The sequence below is a fragment of the Puma concolor genome, chromosome A3 (assembly GCF_028749965.1).
Source record: "Puma concolor isolate L17-30 chromosome A3, mPumCon1.1.hap2, whole genome shotgun sequence".
Lineage (NCBI taxonomy): Eukaryota > Metazoa > Chordata > Mammalia > Carnivora > Felidae > Puma > Puma concolor.
In genome coordinates this window covers 117,140,539-117,166,275 of record NC_141669.1, presented here as the reverse complement: position 1 = coordinate 117,166,275, position 25,737 = coordinate 117,140,539, and the positions used below count along the sequence as shown (strand labels likewise).

At 56.0% G+C, this 25,737-nt stretch overlaps 2 protein-coding genes across 6 annotated transcripts in view; one reads left to right on the top strand and one right to left on the bottom strand.

Moving 5' to 3' along the window:
* TRPC4AP (transient receptor potential cation channel subfamily C member 4 associated protein) overlaps positions 1-4,801 on the top strand; it is a 69,199-nt gene extending 64,398 nt beyond the window's left edge. For both annotated transcript variants that reach the window (XM_025931820.2, XM_086702047.1), the window contains exons 14-19: positions 13-103; positions 1,148-1,288; positions 1,845-1,953; positions 2,563-2,675; positions 3,505-3,711; positions 3,891-4,801. In XM_025931820.2, the coding sequence (XP_025787605.1) occupies positions 13-103; positions 1,148-1,288; positions 1,845-1,953; positions 2,563-2,675; positions 3,505-3,711; positions 3,891-4,028 (799 nt within the window). In that variant the 3' untranslated portion in view covers positions 4,029-4,801. The remainder of the gene's footprint in view (positions 1-12; positions 104-1,147; positions 1,289-1,844; positions 1,954-2,562; positions 2,676-3,504; positions 3,712-3,890) is intronic.
* Positions 4,773-25,737, bottom strand: part of MYH7B (myosin heavy chain 7B) — a 43,073-nt gene continuing 22,108 nt past the window's right edge. For 3 of the 4 annotated variants that reach the window (XM_025932668.2, XM_086702044.1, XM_086702045.1), the window contains 36 exons: positions 24,800-24,896; positions 22,563-22,586; positions 22,295-22,387; positions 22,146-22,209; positions 20,613-20,711; positions 20,007-20,110; positions 19,715-19,853; positions 19,290-19,408; positions 19,049-19,198; positions 18,704-18,874; positions 17,328-17,507; positions 17,104-17,236; positions 16,941-17,017; positions 16,414-16,501; positions 16,096-16,213; positions 14,154-14,277; positions 13,910-14,046; positions 12,908-13,163; positions 11,731-11,973; positions 10,919-11,095; positions 10,672-10,817; positions 10,248-10,338; positions 9,773-10,162; positions 8,815-8,941; positions 8,609-8,727; positions 8,321-8,517; positions 7,827-8,176; positions 7,616-7,740; positions 7,398-7,513; positions 6,522-6,918; positions 6,322-6,447; positions 6,046-6,216; positions 5,850-5,954; positions 5,661-5,756; positions 5,066-5,203; positions 4,773-4,974 (listed from right to left, as the gene is read on the bottom strand). In XM_025932668.2, coding sequence (XP_025788453.1) covers positions 4,963-4,974; positions 5,066-5,203; positions 5,661-5,756; positions 5,850-5,954; positions 6,046-6,216; positions 6,322-6,447; positions 6,522-6,918; positions 7,398-7,513; positions 7,616-7,740; positions 7,827-8,176; positions 8,321-8,517; positions 8,609-8,727; positions 8,815-8,941; positions 9,773-10,162; positions 10,248-10,338; positions 10,672-10,817; positions 10,919-11,095; positions 11,731-11,973; positions 12,908-13,163; positions 13,910-14,046; positions 14,154-14,277; positions 16,096-16,213; positions 16,414-16,501; positions 16,941-17,017; positions 17,104-17,236; positions 17,328-17,507; positions 18,704-18,874; positions 19,049-19,198; positions 19,290-19,408; positions 19,715-19,853; positions 20,007-20,110; positions 20,613-20,711; positions 22,146-22,209; positions 22,295-22,387; positions 22,563-22,586; positions 24,800-24,896 — 5,299 coding nt within the window. In that variant the 3' untranslated portion in view covers positions 4,773-4,962. The remainder of the gene's footprint in view (positions 4,975-5,065; positions 5,204-5,660; positions 5,757-5,849; positions 5,955-6,045; positions 6,217-6,321; positions 6,448-6,521; positions 6,919-7,397; positions 7,514-7,615; positions 7,741-7,826; positions 8,177-8,320; positions 8,518-8,608; positions 8,728-8,814; positions 8,942-9,772; positions 10,163-10,247; positions 10,339-10,671; positions 10,818-10,918; positions 11,096-11,730; positions 11,974-12,907; positions 13,164-13,909; positions 14,047-14,153; positions 14,278-16,095; positions 16,214-16,413; positions 16,502-16,940; positions 17,018-17,103; positions 17,237-17,327; positions 17,508-18,703; positions 18,875-19,048; positions 19,199-19,289; positions 19,409-19,714; positions 19,854-20,006; positions 20,111-20,612; positions 20,712-22,145; positions 22,210-22,294; positions 22,388-22,562; positions 22,587-24,799; positions 24,897-25,737) is intronic. The other variant, XM_086702046.1, reaches the window with a different exon arrangement.

The following is a 25,737-nucleotide window of genomic DNA, read 5'->3' as shown; positions in this document are numbered from 1 at the left end:
TTTGGGTCGCAGGTTTTGGCAAGCCCGGGCTGTGGAGAGTTTCCTCCGAGGGACCACCTCCTATGCAGACCAGATGTTCCTGCTGAAGCGAGGCCTTCTGGAGGTAATAGCCTGGAGGAGCCAGGGTGTTGGGTGTCCCATTCTCCCCCTAGCCCCATGCATTGCTCTCCTTCCTGAGACTTAGACAGCTGGTCAGGAGCAGACCAAATCTCTATTTTGAAATGCCAGTGCAGTTGTCCTGGGACTTCCCCTGAGTTTCCAAGTGTGGGTTCCTTAGGTGCTTAACAGATGATTGAGGGATCTGGGGGGTGGCCATGGAAGAGTGTAAGAGTCTGTAGTTACCCAGCAAGGCCTTTTGACCCTGAGGATATTTTGCTGTTGACCAAAAGTCAATTCCCCTTTATTGTAAAGTGGTCTGCAGAAAAAGCAAAATTTACAAAAGGCAGGGAACAAAGTGGCCAGAGATATCATTGGTTTAAAAAAAAAAATAATAAAAGGATACAAACAAGAAACTGACCCATGAATTGTTGTAAAATCCATAAGGAATTGATCTAAATCAGCATAACTTCAGGAAAACGCAAATGAAAAATGGGAACAGTTTAACTGTTGTAGAAAACTCTATTGTAAGAGTTAAACTGGCTTTTGTTCCTGATGAAAATTCATCGATTTTGGTATAAACTTTATTCATAAATATGAAGACAAACCATGGGGTCAAAATGTGTCCTGTGCCCTTAAATCCTGTGCTTCATTTACTTGAATGGCCTCAGTGCTCAGGCAGTGGCCATTGTTACTTCTGGAGACGGCTCCCCTCGCCTGCCGGCTGGAGAGCCCTGGGCAAGCAAGAGGTCATGACTGCACACCTCAACCCACCCCCAGCCTCCTGGTGAGGTGTGTCATGCCTGGCCCTGCCCTTGGAGTGCCCAGCATCCTCAGATGAGAATCTAGACAGGGAAACGAGTTCCATCAACTGACGTGGATGCTTAACTTAAAGCAAATGTCATGTGGTCTGAGCTACGTGCCAGGCCCTGGTGGGAGGCAGACAGTGGGCAGCTTGGTTGAGCACAGCCTGGGGGCGGCAGCCACATCTGCTTCTTGGCCCCAGGGCTCAGCCACCTTCCTGCCTTCATCCTGTCCTCTCCCACCCCAGCACATCCTGTACTGCATCGTGGACAGCGAGTGCAAGTCGAGGGATGTGCTCCAGAGTTACTTTGACCTTCTGGGGGAGTTGATGAAGTTCAATGTTGATGCATTCAAGAGATTTAATAAATATATCAACACTGATGCAAAGGTAAGACTAACCCAGGCTCCATGGGGTTTGCTGCATCATTCAGAAGTTATCTTGGAGAATACTGGGGAGTCAGTGGGCCGGCTTCAGCAAATGGCCATTCACCTCTGCACTGTGCTGGTTCTGTGCTGGACCCTGGGTATACGGGGGGTGACCGTCTCAGCTACTTGTGGGCAGGGGTGAGGGTGGGAGCAGGTGGGCTGTGAAAATGGCTCTGATACAGGTGGTGGGTGACACGATTAGCCCCAGAAGGGCAGGATCGGGCCCGGTATGTGAGCCTCACAGTGTGTGTTTGATAGAAACCCAGTGCAAACTAGTTGAAGTGAACATGAGGGGAGTCCAGCGCCCATCATCAGTGTAGAAAACACTGGGCTTGCCGTCAGCCCTGGCTCGAGCTCCTGTTGGGGGGCTGGCCACCCGGCTTGTCTAGGCCTCAGTCTTATGAGACACAGCTGGGCCTGGGTAGATGGGAGCCCTGTGCGGCCAGTGCCCACCCTGGACCGTGGCCACCTTCAGTGGGAGCCTACCACCACCCGCCTGAGCTGGGCCTCTGCTGCAGTTTCAGGTGTTCCTGAAGCAGATCAACAGCTCTCTGGTGGACTCCAACATGCTGGTGCGCTGCGTCACGCTGTCGCTGGACCGGTTCGAAAATCAGGTGGACATGAAAGGTAAGGAAAAGCCACAGTGCCAGGGTGAATCAGCCCAGTGTGGCCACAGTGGTGTCAGACACCCAGCATCTAGCAAGGAGACAAAACGGCCAGAAGTAGCTGCACCAAATGCCCACATGGCTGGGGTCCAGGTTATGGCTCTCTGGGAGATTTTCTTGGCGCTTTGACTTTTCTCTATCGTCCGTGCTTCCTTTAGTGAACATGTAGATTTTAATAAAAGTAAAGAAACTATTGTGCAAATGGAATGCAGAAAACTGAACACCCTTCCTCTCTTGCCTGGAATCGCCTGGGAATAGAGGGACCGAGACGGTGAAGCCTGAGGGAGGGAGGCCTCAGAGAGGAGGACCCCGCAAGGAACTGAGGGAAAGGTGGTGGTGAACTCCTGGGGGAGTGTAATGAGAATGCAGGCTCAGCCTGGGTGGCAGCACAGCTGGACATTTGTTCCTGCTGCATCCGGCCTTTCCTGTGTTGCTTTCATGGTGGGGGCTCCCATCTCCAAAGTCAGGACCCCAGTGAGGCCTGGCTACAAGCCTGAGGGGCAGGTCCCTGGGCCTGAGCCACAGACCAACTTCCAAGCCTGCTGTCATACCTCTGCCCCTCTGTCCCCAGTTGCTGAGGTCCTGTCCGAGTGCCGCCTGCTTGCCTACATATCCCAGGTGCCCACACAGATGTCCTTCCTCTTCCGCCTCATCAACATCATCCACGTGCAGACACTGACCCAGGTGAGAGGTCCTGCAGACATGCAGGAGGGGAAGGGAGATTGGAAATAGTTTCCCTCATCCCAGAGCCCAGGGGTTGATCTGTCCCATCTTTGCCCTAGACATGTGTCTTGATCCGTCTGTTGGTTCCTAGGAAACCCCGCCAGCTATTCTGAGGACTTTTTCCAATCAGGGACCGGTGTGCCATTTTACAGATGGGGCCTGAGGAGGGAAGAGGTCTCTGAAGTCACAGATGGGTCAGGATTGGCATGGAGTTCTTGACTCCCTGTTCAGTGCTCTCTGAGCTCCTCCTGCTGTGCAGGCTTTGGGATTGGACTTGATGTGACTTCCCACTCTCTAAGTAACTGCAGCTGCCCCTTCCCTAAGCTTCACACTCCTCTTTTCTAAAATGGGGTTAATGCTCAACCCCTCAGAGGTGGTTCTTTGTTCCTTCAGTTAGCACACATTTACCGAGGCAGGGCACTGGGCTGGGGCTGCACAGTGAACCAGCCCGAGACCCTCCCAGCTCAGTGCTGAGCAGAAGTTAGAAAGTGAGGTAGCTGCACCTAATGCGGGCACCCTGCCCCACCCTGGGGATGGAAGCTCCGGGAACCAGAGCTCCCAGGAAGAAGTGATGCCTGAACTGATTCTGGAGGAGGAGTGGACTCTAGACCACTGACGATGACCCCCCCACCCCCGCCCGCCATGCCCTATCCTCTCAGGGTTGTGCAGGGGCAGCTCAGTGCATGGCATGAGACAACGCCCTCCTCCCTGCCCAGTGGCACCCCAGATCCACCAGGGGCCACTGGGGCTACCTGCATGCACCTAACGTGGCACGCCTGGCGCCTCGCAGGAGAACGTCAGCTGCCTCAATACCAGCCTGGTGATCCTGATGCTGGCCCGGCGGAAAGAGCGGCTGCCCCTGTACCTGCGGCTGCTGCAGCGAATGGAACACAGCAAGAAGTACCCCGGCTTCCTACTCAACAACTTCCACAACCTGCTGCGCTTCTGGCAGCAGCATTACCTGCACAAGGACAAGGACAGCACCTGCCTGGAGAATGTGAGTGCCCCGACCCCACCCCAACCTCCCAGTGGGCAGGCCATGGGCTGTCTTGGGGGTGTGGTCTCTGCCTGGGCTGTGTGGTAGCTCTCTGTCGCCTTGCCAGCCCTCCCCACGGGGTGCATGGTTCGGCCTGGGTCCTCCAGGCGTCCTAGCCTAGCCCCTCTCTCTTTGCCCAGAGCTCCTGCATCAGCTTCTCATACTGGAAAGAGACCGTGTCCATCCTGTTGAACCCAGACCGCCAGTCACCCTCTGCCCTCGTCAGCTACATTGAGGAGCCCTACATGGACATAGACAGGGACTTCACCGAGGAGTGACCTTGGGCCAGGCCTCGGGAGGCTGCTGGGCCAGGGCCAGTGTGGGTGAGCGTGGGTATGTGTGCCACACACCCTGCCTGGTCACTCCCCTCCCCTGCCTCCCCGATAACTCTGCCCCAGGTCTTCAGGTACAAGCTTATGGGGAGGGAGCATCTAGAAGCCCTTGGGTCTGAGGGCCCCAGGTCACTGGGGAACCTCAGTTCCCTCAAGACCCCCATGATAAGGACAGGGATACTGTGCCCACCCTTCCTTCAGAACCCTGGGGCCCCAGCCCACCCAGAGAGAGGTAAAGGAACTTTAAAAAATAGCTCTGTCTGAGCTCTTGCCCTGTCTCTTGGCTGTCAGTCCCAGGGTGGGGAGGGAGATACGGGCACCCTCCTCCAATCTGTGAGCCAAGCTTGCTCTGGCCTTTGGACCCAGGCAAAGGCTTCTGAGCCCCCGCGGGCAGGGGTGGGGGCTACCAGAGGACGCTGCCTTCCCCCACCCTTGCCTATCTATCCCTCCCTCCCTTGTTTTCCTTTAGCAACTCTGGTTCTGTTTGCTCACTGGCCGCTGTGTTCATCCCAGGGGGTTTCCCTAGAAGTGGGGACCCTTTTCTTCCATCCCTTGGGGCACGGGGTGGCTGTGCCCTGCCCCAAGGCAGCGTCTCCTGCCTGAGCCCACACACACAGGAGCCTGGCTAGGAGCACACCCTTGGCCCCTCCTTGTGTTGCCAATTTATTAACAACAAATAAACCAATTAAATGGAGACTATTAAAGAACTTTATTTTAAATGACTGTTGTGGACCTGACTTTTGTCCAGGGACTGTGTGTTCCTTTGCTCTCCTGAACCTCAAAAAAGGAGAAGGCAAGTAGCTGGAGCTGCAGACATGGCATTTATTCAGGGTGCAGCAGGAGACGGCACACAGCAGGCATCGTCTTCAGAGCTCAGGCGTCACTCCTTGTGCTAAGGGGACAGGAGTAGCTGAGTGAGCTTCACCCTCCCATCCTCCCTCCCCCATGCAGAGGGCAAGGGGTGCCCCATGGCAGTCTCTCACCTTGGGTCCCAGGGCATCTCGGGTCCGTGCCCGCAGCTTGTTAGCCTGGGTTTCTGCCATGTCTGCCCGTTCCTCCGCATCATCCAACTCATGCTGGGCCTTGCGGTACTTGGCCAGGTTAGTACTGGCCTGCTGTTCCTGGGGACACAAAGGGCCTTCCTGGTCACCCTTTGTAACTGAGATAGGTAGTCTGGTCCCATCCCATTCCCCAGAGGGGCCTGGCTTCCGGTCAACTGCTCCTCTACCTTCTCCATCACCAGTGCCCCTGGCAGGAAGAAGGGGGGGGTAAGGCAGTCCTTCCAGAGGCACGCAGAAGGGAAAGCACTTGGGGTCCCTTCAGGGACAGCTGGGTCCTGTCTCTAGCTAAAGCTGGTAGGAAATGATCGCTCTTCCCACTGGAACAGTGGGGTCACTGAGCTAGATCACTGCCCTTTTCAGGGCAGCTTGCCTGTACACAAAGCCAACATGGGCAATCCAGGGCCGAGAGAGGGAGTAGACTGCTCACTGTCATCATCTCCGGCTGAGGAGCCTGGAACTGGCGCTGAAGTTGTTCCCAACTTCCAAGTCCCAGCTGCCCAGACCCCAGTGCACTCACCGCCTCCTCACACTGGCGTTTGTAGCTCTTGACCTTGCTCTGCAGCTTGTCCACCAGGTCCTGCATGCGAGCCAGGTTCTTCCTGTCCTCCTCAGCCTGGGCAGGCAAAGGCGATTTAGATCTTGCCCAGACTGGGCCAGTTCCGGCCACCCCACCCCCACCTGCCTCGTGGCGGACCTAGTCCCACACCTGGTACACGAGCTCCTTGACCCGGCGCTCGTGCTTCCGCACCCCTTTGAGGGCCTCAGCATGCTTCTTCTGCTCCGCGTCGAGCTCAGCCTCCAGCTCCCGCACCTGCGAGTAGCCAGGGATGGGCCTGCTGCCCAGAGCCCATCCTCAGGCTGCCCCCTCGTCCCCTGCCCCGGCCTGGGAGGGCCACACGCACCTTGGCCTCCAGCTTCTGCACCTGCTTCTTCCCGCCGCGGAGGGCAGCTTGCTCAGCCTCCTCAAGCCGGGCCTGCAGCTCCCGCACTGTCTGCTCCAGCGTCTTCTTCATCCGTTCCAGGTGTGCACTCGTGTCCTGCTCCTTCTTCAGCTCCTCGGCCATCATGGCCGCCTGTTAGTGGATAGGGTGGGGTGGGGTGGGGGGGAGCCTGGTCAGGAGGGGAAAGTCCCTTCGGTCTCAGCTCCAGGCGCCCCCACGGCCACAGCCCAGCCTCACATCGGTGATGGCCTTTTTGGCCTTCTCTTCGGCTTCCCGCCTCTCCTGGGCAGCCTCCTCCACCTCGCCACTCAGCTGGGTCAGGTCCACCTCTAGCTTCTTCTTCTGGTTCAGGAGGCCCGTGTTCTGTGGGGACGTGGAGTCTCAGAGCTGGCCGGCAGGCCCACGCCGCCAGCATCCCCGCGCCCTCCCGGCCCCACCTGCGAGTGCAGGAGGTTAAGGCGCTCAGTAGCCTCCAGCAGCTCCTGTTCCGCCAGGCGTCGGCTGCGTTCACCCTGCTCCAGCGCGGCCCGCAGCTCTTCCAGCTCTGCGGCCAGCAGCGCGGCCCGCCGCTCCAGGGCCTGGGCCTGCTCCCGGAGCTCGGCCACCAGCCGCTGTTCCTCGTCCCGCCCAGCCTGCTCCTCCTTGAGCTGGGCCTGCAGGAGCCGTGTGGCTGCCTGCGCCTCCATGGCCTGGCGGGTGGCGTGGCCCAGCTGCAGCTCCAGGTCGTTGAGGTCACCTTCCATCTTCTTCTTGAGCCGCAGTGCCTCGTTGCGGGCCCGAGTCTCCGCATCTAGGGAGGCCTGCAGGGACTCCACTGCCCGCTGGTGGTTGCGCCTGTGGGGAGGAGGGAGGAGAGTGGGGGTTGTGGCCTAGGAGAAAGGGGTGGGCACAGGCACTAGACCTGCTCTTACGCCAAGGAATGCTGTAGACGTGAATCCATTGTGGGAATAAGCGACTTGTCCTTCCCTGATCTCTAGCCCCTTGGGGCTGCCTGTCACCCTCAGAACAAGTTCATGGACAAGAGTGAGGCTCCACAGCAGACAGACATGGCTGAACCCTGGCTCTTGCCTGCACTGTATAACCCTGAACACGTCCTTTAGCCTCCAAAGTTGGCCTCTAGACTGGGGCCAATAGTCCTGACCTTGAGAGAGGCCCAGGGGAGGGGCAAACGAGGTGCCTGTGCACACAGAGGGGCCCAGCCCACACTGCCTGCCTGATTTTCTCCTGCCCTCAGTGGGGACAGGAGGGGTGTTAGCCTCAAGAGGAGTGGATCCTGGGGTGGCAGAGGACAGGGTTGGCTCTGGCCGCCCTACCTCAAGTTAGTGCACTCTTCATCCTTCTCGGCCACTTTCCGGTCCACCTCAGCCTTGACCTGGGAGAGTTCCAGCTGGATCCTCAGAGTCTTGGTCTCCTCCAGCTCCAGGGCTCCCTGGAGCATGGGCATGGGGGCCGTGAGCGTGCATTGCAGGAGAGGGGAGACCAGGGAAGCAGCAGGTCAGTGCCCGCCCTGCCCCTGTGGCCAGTCCCTGACCTCAGCCTCCTCCAGTGCGGCCTGAAGCTCACTCTTCTCCCCTTCCAGAGCCTTTTTGGCTTTCTCCAGCTCCTGGATGCTCTTCCCGCTGAGGCTGACCTGGTCTGTGAGGTCACTGATTTCCTCTGCAGAATGAACAGGGCACCTCATTCACCCCTGATCCCAGGTGGCCAGAGCAGGGCACCCTCAGTGACCCCACAGCAGATCATACCCTGCAGGTTCTTATTCTCCCGCTTGAGCGTCTCCAGAGCCTCGAGCGCCTCCTCGTGGCTGTGGCGCAGCCGGAAGAGCTCAGTGCCCAGGCCACGGGCCTCCCTCTGGGCAGCCTCCAGCTCACGCTGTGTCTCCTCCTCCTGCCGCCTCCGTTCCTCCAGCGCCCGCTCCAAGTGCCGCTGCTTCTTGTCCAGTGCTGCAGCCGCCGAGGTGGCCCGCTCCAGCTCCAGGGTCACGTCCTCTGACTCTGTCTGCAGTCGTAGCTTGGCCTTCTCCAGTGATGAGCACTTGGCATGAGCAGCCTCCACTCCCTCCTCTGCCTCCTGCAGCCGCAAGGCCAGCTTCTTTCTAGGCCAAGGGAGCAGATAGTATGGACCGCATAGTCAAGGGAATCTGGCAGTAAGGTCCCCGTATTCCCCCCTCACCCCCTGAAAGCTCAGAGGCTCAGGCATCACCCCTACATGGTGATGGCCAGGCTGCTAAGGCGCTCACTTGGCCTCCTCCAGCTCCTCCGTCCTCTGGATGGCATCTGCCTCATACTTGCTCCGCCACTGGGCCACCTCAGCATTGGCTTTGGACAGTAGCCGCTGTAGCTCAGCCTGGGCCTCCGCCTCCTCCTCGTGCTGCTCCCGCAAGAGGTCACAATCATGCCGCAAAGCCTGCACAGCATGGGCCAGCGCACTCTTGGCCTGCAAGGACCTCAGTGACCTCAGTATTGGGCCGGGCTGGTGGCCCCAGGGCCCACCCTGCCCACTCTGTGGGAGCAGGTGGCCGGCCTACCTTGCTCTCCTCTTCCAGCTGCCTCCGCAGTTCTTCCAGGCTCTGGGTGGCCGAGGCCTTCCCCCGGCTTAGCTGGCTAATCAGAGACTCCTTCTCCTCTAGCAGGCGGCTCAGCTCCCCTGCGGGGCCAAGGGTGAGTGGCAGGTCAGGCGGGTGAGGGGCAGCGCCAAGGCCCCAGGGTGGCCCAGCCAAGCCCCCGGCCTCACCACTCTCAGTCTGCAGCCGCCCACGCTGATTGCTCGCATCTGCTAGCTGCCGCTGCAGCTCTTCCACCTTGATCTTGGCCTCACTCAGCTGATCCTCATAGGTCCGGCACAGCTTCTCGGCACTGGCCTGGGATCCAGGGTCAGGAGTCAGAACAAGTTTGTGAATCACAAGGCAGTGTCTGGAGCTGCCAATCAGGGCCAGGACCCCTGGACTGGGAACTAGAAGGCTAGACATGGGTCCGGGAATCAAAGGGAAAGCAGAGCCCCAAGTTCAGGGTCAGAGATTCTACTGCTGGACCTTGGCTTTAAAAGATGGGTGTCTGGGGGAACCTGGGTGGCTCAGTCGGTTAAGCGTCCAACTTCGGCTCAGGTCATGATCTTGCGGTCTGTGAATTCAAGCCCTGCATCGGGCTCTGTGCTGACAGCTCAGAGCCTGGAGCCTGTTTCAGATTCTGTGTCTCCCTCTCTCTCTGGCCCTCCCCCGTTCATGCTCTGTCTCTGTCTCAAAAATAAACGTTAAAAAAAAAATTTTTTTTTTTTAAAGATGGGTGTCAGAAGTGAGAGGGCCAGGATGAGGTTAGGATACTAGAGTCTGAAGTCAGTTGCAGACAGTGCTCATAAGTCAGCTGTCAGGATTAGGTGGTACAAAGGTCAGGGGTCAAGGCTGGGTGCTGGGATTCGAGACAGGACCAGTCAGGACAGAGGTCAAGGACTGAGAGGTTAGAATTAGATGCTGGGTCAAAAATGACCTGGAGTCAGGGCCCAGAGTTAGGAATCAGGGTTTGAGGTCAGGACCAGTGTGGGGTTGGGGATGGATGACTGATAAATAGGTCAGGGGTCAGGATCAGGTACAGGGTCAGGGGTAGGGTCAGTGCTGGAGTCAGGATCAGTTTAGAGTCTAGATGGGTACAGGATCAGAGCTCAGTCAGAATGCTAGACTCAGGAAGGAGGCAGACACCTTGCCACGGGCCAGAGTCTCAACATTGGCGCCCAGATCATCCACCTCCATGCGGAGCTCGCTTTTTTCCTTTTCTAGCTTCTGCCGCACCCGCTGCAGACTGTCCACTTGCTCGCCCAGTTCGGCCGCGCTCTCAGCCTGCTTGCGTCGCAGGGCAGCCACCGTGGCCTCGTGCCGCAGTGCCGCCTCCTCCAGCTCCCGCCGCAACCGGCCCAGCTCGGCCTCGCGCTTGCGGCAGCCCTCACGCTGCCCTGCGGACGCCCCGCCAGCCTCCTCCAGCCGCTCGCTCAGCTCCTCCAGCTCCCGGGCTGCCTCGGCTCGCTGCTTCTCCACGCGGGCCCGGGCTGCCCGCTCCGCTTCCAGCTCCTCTTCCAGCTCCTCCGCCCGAGCCTGGGGACAGGCAGACGGCAGCAGTCACCTCTGCGTGCCTCTGGCCCTGGCCCTTCCTGCACTCTCCACCCCGTGCCCCACACACCTGCAGTTCCTTGATCTTCTTCTGTAGCTGTGCCCCAAGGAGCTGCTCATCCTCCACCCGCAGGGTCAGCTGACTCAGCTCAGAGTCCTTCCTGGAGGTGGAGGGGGCCGTGAGCCAGCGCAAGTCCTCACTTCCATCAACCTGCCTGGAGTCCCTTGGTCCTCCAGTCTCCTTCCTCCCCACCTGAGGCACCAAGCCCTCAGCGACCTCATCCCTATGTTCCCTCTCAAACCACCCCCCACCAGAGCCTGGCTGGGACCATTGGCAGCAAGGAAGGCAGGACACGACCACCTGCACTCCCATCTCAACCCTACACATTCAACGCCTGCAGTGAAGCAGAACTGACTGGAGGGTCCAGAGGGAGAACCGGGGTATAGGCTCAGGAGGCCGCCTGCCGGTCTGCCACGACCCAGCCCATGCCTACTTCTTGAGCTTCTCCTCCAACTCCTGCTTGTCCTGGGCAGCATCCGTCACCGACTCCTGCGTCAGCTTCAGGTCACCCTCGAGCTTGCGTTTTGCGCGCTCCGTGTCCATGCGCAGCTTCTTCTCTTGCTCCAGGGAGCACTCCAGCTATGGCACAGGAGGGGTAGGCATGATCAGCCCCAGGCGTGAGCCACCGGCCCCGCTGTCCCAGCGCCACCACATAGGCCCCTGCTGTGACCAGGACTCACATCTTCCACTTGCTGCTCCAGCCGGAGCTTGGCCTTGGCCAGTGCACTCACGCGGTCCTCCTCCGCCTGTAGGTCACCCAGGGCCTGCTGGTGGGCCTCCTGCAATGCCTTCTTTTCCTTGGTCAGCCGGGCCACCGACTCGTCCAGTGCTGCCATCTCCTCTGTCAGGTTCTTCACCTGTGCCAGGGCCAGGGTCACCGTGAGGATGCCCCTCCCACACTCTGGTGCAAGGAGCCACCATGCCAGGTCACAGCAACCGCCCCTTCCAACTAGGGGGGACTTGGGCAAGTCGTTTCACTCTGAGCCTCAATTAGTAGTAGATGCCAGCTACTTTCGGTATAATGGGTGTTCCAGACAGTCCTGGTTTCCCCTGTGAGCACCTGAGTGAGCCCCTCTTTCCCTCCTATATAATGAGTCAGTATTCCCGGCCCTGTGAACCACGTGGGGTTGTGCTAGGGGGTCAGGGGCAGAAGGGATCCAGAGGCACCCAGGGGATGCAGAGCCGGGAAAGGGGCTTCCTGCCCTCACGGGCCTTACCAGCCAGGATGGATGACAAAATACTGGCATTTGCTGAGCACCTGCTGTGCGCTAAGCCCTGTGCTGAGTGCAAGCAAAAGGTGGTCACACACTGAATCCTCAACCTAATGAGGGAAGTGCTGCTATTAACCCCACCTGACAGGAGGAAATGGGAGCCCACAGAGAGGGGCCACCCAGCAGGGGCGTCACAGAGCCCGCAGGGAGAGCAGCAACTGCCTGGCCCCACGGCCAGCCCCTGGCTCGGAGCCTTTCCCCCCACCCGGCCCAGACCATACCTTGTTCTCCGTGGCTTGCTTCTCCTTCTCGGCCTTGGCCAGTGTCAGCTCCAGGTCGTCGATGTCCTTCTTGAGCTCTGTGCACTCATCCTCCAGCTTGCGCCGGCGGGCGGCCAGGTCAGCATTCACCTCCTCCTCATCTTCCAGACGCTCACTCAGCTCCTTCACCTTTGCCTCGAGCTGTACCTTGGACTTGATCAGCAAGTGGCAGCGCTCCTCAGCATCTGCCAAGTTTTCCTGCTCCTGGAGAGGGACATGGAGAATGGGACAGAGCCACGGCCAGGCAAACCAGCCGAGGGACACGAGGCCAGGCCCCGGAAAAAAAGTGCCATGCAAACGTGTGACACCCACGCTCAGCTGGGGACCAAGGAATGCCTATGACCTGCTCTTGGCCCCAAAGGGGCTCAGGTGTGCTGGGCTGGGGGCTCAGGGAAAGGGATGGGCAGGGGTAGAAGCAGCACCATCAAGAGGGGAACGTCAGACAGGCTGGGGCAACCCAGAGTGAGAAGCCCAAATAAGGGCTCTCAGAGAGCTCTGGGCTATGGCCTTCCAAGGGGACAGGCAGCTGTGCCATGATTGGCTTGGGTATTCTCTCCCACCTCACCATCTCCTCACCCCTGCTTGCCCACTAGCAGGTGAGTTCTGTGACCACAGGCCTGACTTCCCACCAACGTGTCCCCAGAGCAACCGTGGGGCCTGGCACACAGGTGATACTCATAGTGTTTGCTGAAGGAAGGAATGAGTCAGTGGACTTGGGAAGTTTCCAGACCCTTGATCCCTGCCCTCTGGCCATTACTGTTATGTGCCACCTGGGTTTCCATGGCCCTTAACCAGAGAAGGGAGCATGGGTCTATGTCAGGGACAGGAATGAAGGAGGGCCAAGGAGATGGGGCTCCACTGCAGCTTTAGCAGGAGGCCAAGGTAGCATGGGGCGGGAGCATCAGGACACGGGGACAGACTGACTCTGATGGGGGACGTGAGCCCACAGTCTCTCATCTCATGGCATGTTTGGGAGTCAGAAGAAAGATCCAGATCCTGAGCACCCGTATGGCGCACCACGTCCACCCTGACCAGGGGTCTGGCTGTGTTTCCTCAAAGCGGCCTGGGGTTTTCTGGAGTGCCAGGGGCATAGGTCACCAATGGAAACCCTCCATCTCCCTTCCCCTCCCCTACTCACTGCCTGGAGCTGCAGGGCCAGGTCATTCTTCTCCTGGGTGACACTGACGTGTGTCTCCTCCAGCTCCTGGCGCTTGGCCTCCGCAGTAGCCAGTGCCCCTCGCAGCCCCCGAAGCTCCGCCCGAAGGGCCGCCAGCTCTTCCTCGGCCTGCGCTGAGCGCAGCAATGGCTTCATCTTGAAAAAGAGCTTCATCCATGACCAATTCTTGACGGCATTGAAGGCACGGATATTCCACTGGATGGTGAACAGGGCATCCCTGGGGAGGGGAAGACACGGGTGGCCAGGAGGCTCAGTGCTGCCCCTCCATGGTAACAGCCCCGATGTTCCTGGGCACCTGCCCTGGGCTGGGCTCTGCACACGGTGAACGCTTCAGCATGTGATCTCAAGTGGATCTAATGCCTCTGCTTTATTGTGAGGTGGAGAGAGAAGCCCAAGATCAAATGGGTCTGCCTCCAGGGTAAGGGCTCAGAAGCCCTAAATGTCCTGGTGGCCCTTGCAGTGTCCTGAAGAAACCAGGAATGTACCCTGATATACTCGGAGCTCTGGGGTCACATGCCTGGGACCACACCCCAGCTTCCCCACCACTAGCCATCTGACTGGTTCTCAGACTCAGAGGGCTGCTCTGCAGATGAAGTATAATCACAGTGCCCGCCTCCTGAGGACTGTTTGGCACTTTAAGCAAGATCATGCAAATAAAGCCTCTTGCCTGGGGCCTGGCACTTAAGAGTCTGGAGAAACACTGGTTGTCATTATTACCACTCTGAGTGGCCTGGAGTGAAGAGAAAGGTGATCTTATCCTGATTTTTGAGGTGAGGAAATGGAAACTTGCAGTTGAGGGGGACAAGACAGGACCTGCTCCTTCAGAGACACCTAACCAGCCACAGGGATAGTCTGACCCACATGAGAGACAATATCGCAGGGTTGGAGAGCCTGGTGGTCCCGGCAGCCAGTATACCGTGGTCACACCCCTACCCCTGTCTGCTGCTCCCTCCCCACACACACCTGCCTCCAAGCAGGCGCTGATACTCAAGGCGCATGAGGCGGCCCCGGCTCCGTGCCTGTAGCAGCGTCAGAACCTTGGCCAGACGCTGGTCACGAAGCTCTTCCAGGATGCCTAGAAGCCCAGCCTTGAAGAACACCTGGGGTGGGGGAGGATGCACCAGGTGTAACCCCCAGCCACCTGCATGTGTCCTGTCCAGTGTGACTGCCCACCCCCGGGTCAGCCCTAAGTCCGATGTGCCCCAACCTTGGTGTGGCCAAACTGGTACTGGGTGTGGTCAATGTCCAATGAGCCCAGGAGCTTTTCTGTGGCCTTCCTGCTGTCCACGAAGGTGTCATCTGGGATAGCACTGGGGTTCAGGATGCGGTACCTGGGAGAGCAGGGGAGGGCTGCTGAGGAGGGGGCTGGGCAGGGGAGCAAGGGAATATTCGAAGGCCTCCCAGATGCCACAGCAGAGGCTCCAATGGGGGAGCATGGTGACACTGGGGATTGAGCACAGTCTGCTTACAAACCTTGGGTTGCATTTAAATGCATTCATTAATTAAGTTCTTTAAGAGATTGTAGTATTGGGTGCCTGGGTGGCTCAGTCGGTTGAGCATCTGACTCTCGATTTTGGCTCAGGTCATGAACTCATGGTTCCTGGGTTCGAGCACCAGGTCAGGCCCTCCACTGATAGTGCGGAGCCTGCTTGGGATCCTCTCTCTCTTTCTCTCTCTGCCCCTCCCCTGCTTGCACTCTCTCTCAATAAATAAACTTAAAAAAGGGAGAGATTGTAGTATTTACAACAGGCACGCAACACTTTTATAATTTTTTAACTTATAATTTTTTGAAATTCATCTTATTTTTTTAGAAGGCAAAAAATATAAAGAAGGTGATATGGTATGGTGTATCAAAGCCGAAAGAACATTTGAGAGAGAGAATTCTAAACAAGAGCAAGGGTACCCAGCACATCCACTTCTGTGGGTCCAGGTAGCTGTGGCCATAGCATTAAGGTCAGAGAAACGTGAAAGACCCCTCACCAGGGGCTGATAAACAAAGCACGGTTCACTAGACTCTGGGATACTATAGCCAGAACAAAAGGAATGATGCTGCATGTCGTTAATACATCTGTCCAAACTCACAGGACGTACACTGCCATGAGCAAACCCTAACGTAAACTATGGACTTTGGGTGATTCTCCTGTCCCCAGCCACTATAACAAATGTCCCACTCTGGTGAGGGATGCTGATCATGGAGGAGGTTGGGCGGGGGGGGGGGGGGGGGGGAGCAAAGTCATATGGGAAATCTCTTTGTACCTTCCCCTCCATTTTGCTGTGAACCTAAAACTGCTCTTTAAAGAAGTCTTAATTAAAAGAAAAAAAGGGGGGATGGTGCAGACTTATGTCTGCTGATAAGGAGAATCTCTCTTACATGAAAAAACAAACTCACAAAACAAGGGTGGGCGGGGAGGAAGGAGGCAGAGCGAGCGAGCATGCACATGCATGGAAGCACACCAACTATATTTGTGCCAACATGCGTACGTCAGTGTGCATGACTACAGGTACTTCAGGGGAGGGGGGCTATGGACATGTGTAGCTGATAAAATCAAACATATAAAGGGAAGGGGGAAGGAGCTAACAGCACTGACTGGCGTTACGCAAAGTCTAGTCTATGAGGCCCCTCACTCAACTCCCAAATCCATATCCAGCTCCTGCCTGCCCCACTTCGACTTCTCTTCTCGAACCTCTGCTGAAGACATTTCAAACCTAACTTGGTCAAAGTGGAACTCAATCCACTATCCCTCCCCACTCCATAATATGGAAAAGCCCCATCTTGGTATCTCAGCACATCTACTCCCCAGTTGCTCAGGCCCCAAACCTGGGATCACCCTTGTCTTTTTCTTATTCCCTATCCAATCCATTAACATGGCCTACTGGCTACACCTCAAATACCCGAAGCCTGATGGCTACTCCCCTAGCCCACCCCTGTCTCAGTTACCACCATCTCCCATCGGGGTGCCAGCCCAGTCTCCATGTTCAGTGTTTGGAATCTCAGTCCTTGGAACCTTGATCCCTTTGGCTCTAAGTGTGTGCCTTTCCCATTCCCTCAGGCTGCTGCCTACACCCGGGGGAGGGCAAGGGGGAAGGTGGCTGTATAGGAGCAGGAAAGGGGTTGGTGGGAAGCCAGGGCTGGGCAGGCAGACACCCACCGCTGCCGGAAGTCAGCATAGAGCAGCCTGTTGGGGAATCCTTGGCGACAGATCCGGATCCCCTCCAGAACCCCATTGCAGCGAAGCTGGTGTAACACTAAGAAGGCATCCATGACCCCTGGTTGTGGTGGAGGTTAAAGGGAAAGCTTTGAAGTCAATGGACACACCTTCATGCCCCAGAGAAAGACCAACAGCCCACATAGGGGCTTTCTTTGAGACCACGCAGGCCCTGAGGAGAGGGAAGACCCAGCTTCTAAGTCTGCCTTGTCCCCTCCCTCCAATGTCCTCACCCCACCAACCCAGCCCTGGGGTGACTACCTGGGGTCTTGTTCTCGTTGGGGACAATGCAACGGACAAAGTGGGGCTGTGTGGCCCGTAGGTTGGTCATCAGCTTGTTGAGGTTCTCCTGGGGGTGAGGAGAGGGGAGAAAGCACAAGAGGGGCAAGAAGCAGAATTGGAAACCATAGTGGATCAGCCTGCTGAGGACTGGTGAGCCAGGCGTCTAAGCATGCCTCTGCACATCTGTCCTTCCACTGTTCCTTGGGACCCTCTTCCCTCTTCTGTTTGACTGGGACCCTGTCAGTCACCTAAGTCTTCACTCCCCCATCCAATCACCATGCCTCCCACAGGCCCCGTGGCTCCACCCTATCCCCCCCAAACCCTGCCCAGGCAGCGTGCGGACGGGAAGCAGCACAGACTTGCTGTGATGTTCACAAGAGAGGAGTTAAACATCACTGCAAGTCTTAACAGCCGCCCGCCCAGGGTGCAGGGGACAGAGCAGGGACCAGGGACGGGGCTGGAGACTGGCAGGTGAGGGCCTGCATGGGGCCCCGACTAGGCCTCACCTTGTGCAGCTGGGACACCGTCTGGAAAGATGCTGCCTTCTTACGCTTCTCTTTCACCCCAGACTTGGGGGGCTCGGCTAGGAGAGACATGGGACCAGTCACTCCGGGGGACGTCACTCTGTGAGTGCCCTATAGAATGGTGACCTTGTCCCTCTGTACTCACTGGAGCAGGACCCTGCATAGTTCTCATAGAGGGTGGCTAAGAGCTTGTTCTGCGACTTTTGGAAGATAGGGACCACCGTCTCATTCAGCGGATCTTTGTTTTTCTCCAGCCAGCCCACAATGCTGTAAGGCACCTGGCAGAGACCAGACAGGTGCTGAGCAAGGTTGGGGAACCAGGAGAAGGGAAGAAGGGGGTCAAGGGTTGGGATTCCAACAGGCACCTACCACGCCCGCATAGTGGACCACCTCAAAGTGGGCCTGGTATTTGCGCTTCTTGTCAGGCCGTGGCTGCTGGAAATTGGGTGACTTTCCCGCATGGTTATCATAGAGCTTGGCCCGGAAGCTGGCGTCTGAGGCCTTGGGGAACATGCACTCCTCCTCCAGGATGGACAGGATGCCCAGTGGCTGGGGACAGGGAACAAGTTTGAAGGGCCATCATCAAGCCAGCCCATCCTGGCTTGGCCAGATCCCATATCCCGGAACCCCTCCTTCTGGAAGCGTTCCCAGACCCCCAACTTCAGCCATTGCTGGGAGGGACAGAAACCAGATGGGTACCCAGGAGTCCTGTCTTCCAAAATAGAAGTTTGTTTCTTGGCTTTGAACTCCCTTCGCATGATTTGCAGCTCTGGGTCGTCCTCTTTGCTCACAGGTGCACAGACTCAAACTGGAATCTCTGTACCCACCCACCTCCTGATGTCTGTGGTCTGTCTGTCTGTCTCTCTCTCTCTCTCTCTCTCACACACACACACACACAATAAGAGGGGGAAAAAGGCAGTTGAGTTCAAATTTTGGCTTCCTCACTTACTAGCAGGGAGGCCCTTAGACCTCAATTTCCTAACCTACTAAGTGTTGAAATGAATACTTTCAGTGCTGATCTTACAGCAAAAACTGTTGACCACCCAACTATGCAAAAGCAGGACACAGAAATGCATAAAAATAGCCTGCTGCATGAACTCTTGTGGCTTCTTCAGCAACGTTCAATGTTCAAAATACATTTTCAGAGAAAAAGATGGGATATGAGTCTGAGTCTATAAAAGAAAATGCACGTCCAGGATAAAGGATTTGGAGGCAACTTAACCAAAGTGCCAAGACACAGGCTGTAGTAGGGTTAGGGGGCAAATATTTTTTTTTTTTCCCTTTACTCCTGAGTTTTCAGATTTTCTTTGATTTTTCTTTCTTGCAGTCTTTGTACAACAGGGAAATAGATACAATCAATCAAATAAATTAGCAGACATACTCTCCCCTGCCTACCCCCAGGCAGGTCCGGTGAGATTGTGGCTGCAGTAGGCCCTCGTGAACTGCAAAATTGTGTGTGCCCATGACAGGCTGTTGGCCACAGTGCTGGGTGCACACTCACGTACCCACCAACACACATTCACACAACCTCCAACAAACCTATTCACACCCATGCACGCACTGCCATTCACACACACGAACAGAGACACAGAGCCACACTCATACGCAAGCTCACATCCATGCACCACTGCACACATACATGAGTGCTTGCACACACTCGCTCACAAGCCGGCACACGCTCATTCTTGCTCACTCGCCACACCCTCATCCCCTTCCCCTTGCAGTGGCCTTGCCCTAGGCCCCACCTTCTCAATGAGGTCAATGCAGGGTTGCAGGTCCAGGCCGAAGTCGATGAAGACCCAGTCGATGCCCTCCCGTTTGTACTCCTCCTGCTCCAGCACAAACATGTGCTGGTTGAAGAACTGCTGGAGCTTCTCATTGGTGAAGTTGATGCACAGCTGCTCAAAGCTGTTGAACTATAGAGGGAGGTGCCAGGCTCATCAGATACACATGGGGAGACCCATGGAGGAACGGGGATGTGCGCGACTTCACCGCCACCTCCAGGCAGAGTCCCAGGGCTCTGGCCCCCACCCACCCATGGTCCTCTGCCTTGGAGAGAACAGAGCCCAGGGGTGTGGGCCCTCTCTCACCTCAAAGATCTCAAAACCAGCGATGTCCAGGACCCCAATGAAGAACTGACGGGGCAGCTTGGTGTCCAGGGTCTGGTTGATCCGTGACACCAGCCACCGGAACAGCCGGTCATAGGTGGCCTTGGCCAGAGCCCCCACGGCAAACACCACCTGGAGGTGTGGAGAGGCTGGGCTGGGACCTGGCAAGGAGGGTACCCTGCTCCACTGTCTCCAGGTGAGCCCTGGCCTGCAAACAGCTCACCTGCTCCACACTCTGGCCCTTGGTCACGTACTCGTTCCCCACACGCACTCGGGGGTGCAGAAGGCCTTTAAGGAGGTCCCCACTGCTGACCCCCATCAGGTAGGCAGCCTTGTCAGCACCTGGCAGGGCACACAGCAGGGGGGCGGTGAAGGAGGAAGAGGGCAAGAATATGGGCACCTGGGGGTGCTACTGGCCTCTGCCTGGAGTTAGAAGAGGGAGGCAGGGAGAGGTTGAGTTCAGGGCAGGCAAACTGTACGGCTCAGAAGGGTGAGGGTCTGGGATTGAGAAATCAGGGGTTACAATCAAGGCCAGGTAAGACTTAAGTCAAAGGCTGTGGACAAGGGTTAAGGTTAACGGTCATGGACAGGACACTAGAATCAGGGTCAAGATGATGACCAGGTCAGGCCAGGGTCAGGCCCCCTCACTTTCAGTGCCGTCAGCCTCAGCCTGTTCCTCCCGCTGCTTCTGCTTGAACTTCATGTTGCCGAAGTGCAGGAGGGCCCCCACGATCTTATAGCAGGCACACTTCTCATCCACGCTGAAGCCCAGGATGTCCATGGCATGCTGTGGCAGGGGACAGAAGGATCAGAGAAGTCTGGGCTTCTCTAGGGGCCAGCTGAGCTAAGGGCACTGGAATTGCTCCCTGACCTCCCCCCAGCCTCACACATCCGCACACTGCAGGCGCCCCGACCTGCCTCTCTCCCACCAGAGACCTACATCAGTGGCCATGAGCTCCTCGCCGTCATTCATGTTGTCCACAGTGATGACACCCTGGCTGCAGAAGTGGTAGTCATAGGGGTTCATCGACAGAAGCAGCATATCTGGGAGACATGCGGAGAAGCATGGTGGGTTTGGCTGCATTCACCCAGTGCTTCTCTTTCCCTCCCATCCCAGCATGGAAGGTTCTGGGGGCCACCCAGGCAGGGGACTCTAGGGCCCTCCCAGGACTTCTGTAGCTGAGTTTCTCACCCCCTCCCCCAGGCCTGTGGCTTTTCTTTCTTTATGGTTCTCTGAGGAATGAGCCCAGTCACTATGCAGGGTGCTAGGGCACAGGGAAAACCACACTGTGTCCTTGAGGGGCTTGTAAGAGTGCATAGCTGGGCCTAGACAGAGCCACTGCTTCCCCTTTGGTGCTGGATGGGGCCTCTCCAGTCTCAGGACAGAATGAGGGACAACCTTGCCAGGGCCATGACACTAGGGGCCTATTCTCCAGTACAAGGAGAGAGCTCAGCAGTAACTAGGAGTCCCAGCTAAGGAGTGGAGGGGCAGTCCCACCCAGCCCCGTGGGCTCTGACTCCCCCTTCATCCACCCCTGGCCCTCACCCTGCAGCTCTGGCTTCTTCCCCGAGAGGATCTGGTAGTAGACATGGTAACCACGCTCACCAGGCAGCTGGAAGATCACTCGCGACTTCTCCAGGAGATCTGGGGAAAAGAGGGGCACTAGCCTACCTTCTCCCTGTACCTCCCCAGAGTGGGTCACCCCAATAGAGCTGAGGGGGTGGGGGAAGTTGTCTCAGGGGTGTGTAGAGAGGCACTGTATCCACACACATGCCAACACGTACTGAAAAGTGTCTATCACGCAGGTGTCACAGGGTGGGGATGTGTGTGTGTGTCTGCAGGTCTGCGTGTCTATGGGCAGGGGTCTTCATATGTCCTTCTTTCATCTATGCTTTCATCCCTTCATCCACGGACCACACTGCTTCCCTCCAGAGCAGAGCTAGCATGTCAGTGTGTGCGTGAAGCGGAGTTTCCATGTGTTTGCAAAGGAATGAGTCAAGGAGTGAATTACAACATTCTCTGGTCATCACATGTCTGTGCTTATCCATCGGGATCTGGTGATGCATCCCAAGGTGGGGAATGGTCAGTGTAGGGGCCTCTCTGTGCAAGCAGCCTGGGCCCTGGTGTCTGTGCAGTGGGGCTGGGCCAGGTGGGATGGGCAAAAAGTGGGAGGGCAGGCTTCCAGGGAGGATGGGGTGGTGTGGGGAGGTGGTCACAGGCCTGCCCTTTTGGAGGCCAGAGAAAGAACTGAGGTGGGGTAAGGATCCAATCACAAGGAGCCTGACTGGCCCAACAAGGATTCGGGTCTCCATCCTAAGGTAACAGGGGGCACCTGGGTGGCGGTTAAGTGTCCGACTCTTGATTTTGGCTCAGGTCATGATCTCACGGTTCATGAGTTTGAGCCCCACATTGGGCTCTGTGCTGGCGGCAGAACCTGCTTGGGATTCTCTTTCTCTCCCTCTCTCTCTGCTCCTCCCCTGCTCCCATTCCCTCTCTTTCTCTCTCCCTCCCTCTCTCAAGATAAATAAATAGTTTAAAAAATAAAAAATAAAGATCAGGTGATGGGATCTACAAAAGGTTTTTAATTTTTTTTTTTTCAACGTTTATTTATTTTGGGGACAGAGAGAGACAGAGCATGAACGGGGGAGGGGCAGAGAGAGAGGGAGACACAGAATCGGAAACAGGCTCCAGGCTCTGAGCCATCAGCCCAGAGCCTGATGCGGGGCTCGAACTCACGGACCGCGAGATCGTGACCTGGCTGAAGTCGGACGCTTAACCGACTGCGCCACCCAGGCGCCCCAGAGTTTTACAAAAGGTTTTTAAACAGAAACATAATGTGGTCAAATTCGTATCTGAGAAAATATTACTCTGGCTGGGAAGATCAAGCAGAGGAATGGAGGCTCAGAGACCATAGTGGATGGAATGTTGCAGGGGAGAGTAAGGTGGTAGGGGCTGGGTGGTGGCCAGGGGATGGAGAGAAGTGCCTGGAACAGGTGGTAGCCCCAAAGATTTGAGGATGGATGCTCAGTCAGGGCAGAAAGGCCCAAGTCTCTGTTCCCCACCCTCCCCTCGACTCACAGCTGTCAATATCTGCAGATGCCAGCTTCCCAGAGGGACCAAAGTGAATGCGGATGAATTTGCCCTGTGGGCAGAGGAACAGCGTCAGTCAGGGCCCTTTACCTCCCTGCTGCCCATCCCCACCCACCTCTCCCACCATGGCCACTCACAAAGCGGGATGAGTTGTCATTCCGCAGGGTCTTGGCGTTGCCAAAAGCCTCCATGGCAGGATTGGCCTCGATGATTTGATCCTCGAGGGTGCCCTGGTGACAACAGGATGACGGGTCTGTCAGTCCTGGTGCTACCAACTGGGAGACCAGGGTACCTGATGGTCCTGCGTATCAGCGAATCCTGGACCACCTCTGGTGGGGAAAGGGAAGGGGCCTCCCAGGGCTCATTATTATTGCCTGCCCCCACTAGCACTGGCCCCACACTTACCCCAGTCTTTGTGGCCAGAAATTGCTGGAGAGAGAAGGAAGATGCCATTAGAAACTATGAGGTCTCACCAAGCTAGGGGAGGGTGGCAGTGGTTAGCAGGACAGACTGTTAGACACCCAAACATGTAGCCCCCAACCCCACTCCCCATGCCCAACCCTGTCAGCACTGTTAGAAGGAGAAATGCTAGAAAGTGGGAGCAAGCCTGGCCCTAATCAGGCACCTGAGGCAAGGGGCTATGTCTCAGGGTCTCCTACTGGCAGCCCTTCCCCTCCTCCAGCTGTCTCTGCTCCACATGTCTCTTCCATGTGCCTCCCCCTCCCATATCTCCCATATCCGGTGGCCCCTCCCCCCAAACCCTGGAGCTTCCTGACTAAAGTCTACTCCTCTTCAGACCCCTCCTCAGGAAGGTGTCCCTGATGCTCTGAGGCTAGAAGAGCCCTCTTTCTGATCGACCCTTTTTACCCCTCACCTCCCACTGTGAGAGCCCTTCTTTACACTTCTCCATTGTACTGTGATGGGCTGCACCTTGACTATACAGCTGATAGACAAAATAGCCCTGTCAGGCGCATATTATTAGCCTTAATTTGCAAATGAGGAAACTAAGAGCAGGGAAATGATCTCCAGGCCACATGGTGAGGGGCAGAGCAGGAACTGAGCCCAGGCATCCTGCCTCCCATGACACCACAGACACCATATGTCTCATGTAGAGGGACTTGCTGAATGGAAGAGGTTTCCCTCTCTTACTCTTCTAGCCTCATCCTTGTCTCTCCTCTGTTCCTTTTCCTTCCCTTCCCCACCCTGGCTCCCTACAGCCTGGGAAGAAAGGGAGAGAAAGGAAGGAATGGATTCTAGAGTTACAGGTGCCAGGCCACCAGGGGACTTTGGTTATTCGCTCACCTTCAGGGAGCCCAAGACTTAAAAATCCCCCCAGAGACACTGTTAGAGGGATGCAGGCAGGAGGGAAATGGCAAGAGCCCCTCCCACTGAGCTCCACCCCACACACTCAGGTCCAGGCCTTTTGAACAAGGCTCTCTACGGCAGATGTGGTCAAATTTGGGGCCAAGGGGAGGGGGGCTAAGGCTTTGAAGTTCCAGCATCCATAGACCCTGTGAGCCAGCCTTTCTTTCTACCTGTCTTGCCTGACACCCCACATACACTCCACCACGCAGGGCTCCTTCCTGCCCCGCCCTTCTTAGCTGCACCCCTGCCAGCTCTGGCCCTCTCCCTGCCCTCCATTCCTGTTACTGGACCAAGCCCCAACTTTCTGCAGCATCCTCAGAGACACTGTGGGGGTTCAAAAATGGGGTAGGGAAGAGAGGGAGCAAAAAGCACCAAAAAGTCAACAGCAAAAACAAAACAACTACCACAACAACAAAAAACAAAACTGCAAGGGAAAAAAAAAGAAAGAAAAAACCACACAAGAAAATCAAATGGGAGAAAAAGAAAAAATAAAAACAACTTTAAATGGAAAAAAAGAAAAGAAAAAGAAGAAAGAAAAATGCCCCAGAATAAAGCAAGGCTTAACAGGACCAGGAGTGGGGGCTGTGTAGAAGGTGACTTAGGGCTTCTGGAAAGAAAAGACGTCCATTTTGGGGTGGAGGGACACACATAGAGCTCTGAACAGCTGGTCTTGGGGGCTAGGAATGGATGTAATACTTGGAGAACAAAAACAAAACAAAACATTGGTCCCCCACTGTTTCAGAAATTTCAAAAATCCATACAGAAATCACAGGGTGAGAAACTGCCCCCTAACCCTGGGTGTTAGGAATGCCAAATGCTGTTGGCTCTGGTTAAACTCCATATAAGCCTGCTTTTTGATTGACAGCAGGTAACGATGTCTTTGCTGCACAAAAACCAAGAAAAAAATCACTTCATAGTAAAAGCCTGTTTGGTAAACTTTTTCAAGATATGAAGGTCATGATGGAAAGGGAAATTATATAAAGTGTTTAGGAATAGCTGTGGTCCCACCCCTGTGTGTTACAGATAGGAACGCTGAGGCAGGCCCAGAATTGGGTCACACAATGTGGAAGGGCAGTCACAGCCTTTCTCTTGGTCAAGCCTTGCTCAGGCCAGAGTCCGCCACCAGGGTGGGAGGCTCAGGCAGGGCTAGAGGCTCTGGGGAATCAACTTTTTTAAAAGGAATTAAAAAAAAAAAAAGAAGAAGAAGAAGAAGAAGAGAAAGAAAAGAAAAACAGTGAGAAGCAGTGGGGAGCAGAGCCCGCATGGGCGAGTCTTACGGCCTTCTTGCCCGGCCCATCTCCCAGGGCAGCGACGATGGCAAAGTACTGAATGACCCTCTTGGTGTTAACCGTCTTACCGGCCCCCGACTCTCCGCTTAGATGATACAAACATGAGTCACCAAAGCCCATCTGGTCACCCTAATTCCTCCCATCCCCCAACACCCCACCCCTCAAGCAAGGCTACTCTGTCTCCCCACCGCACCCAGCTCCCAACTCAGGACCCCCAACCCAACACTCTCCAGAAGAGATCAACCCTCAGAGGTGCTGGGTTGTGTAAAAGCAAGCCAGCATAGAACATCCCTGTGAGATGAGACACATATGATGATGTCACTGTCTACTGAGCACTAATTTCATGCCAGATACCAGGCCAAGTGCTTTACCTATATTGGCTCATTTAAGCCTTAGAAACCCTGTAAAGCAAGCACTACTATCACCCCCATTTTAGGGGTAAGGAAATGGGACTCAGGGAAGTCACATAAATGTCCCTGGTGTGTGCCAGGCACATACATTAACTCACTAACTCCTTAAAGCTCTGTATGATAAGTAAGTAGGATTGTTCTACCTTTGTTGATGAGACTCAGGGGCCCAAGGGTACCAGCAGAAAGTGGATATGTAAGAACTTGAACCCAGGTCCTTCTGGTTTTAAAGGTCTTGCTTTTAACCACCAGGCTGCACTCACTCACTCACACACACACACACACACACACTCACTCACTCATACACAATGTCCATATTGGCTTGGCTGGACATGAACTTGGACATGAACTCTACTACTTTCCCAGGGGGGCAAATAAAACATCAAAATAAGATTCAGAAATAAGGAGACTGTAAGAAAGAAAGGGAAAGTAATCTCCTCCCTCCCCTTGAGCCAGAATAATAATTCCCCAAAGATTAAGGTGGGAGAAGATTCCAGGCCCTGGGGAGAGGGAGTATCA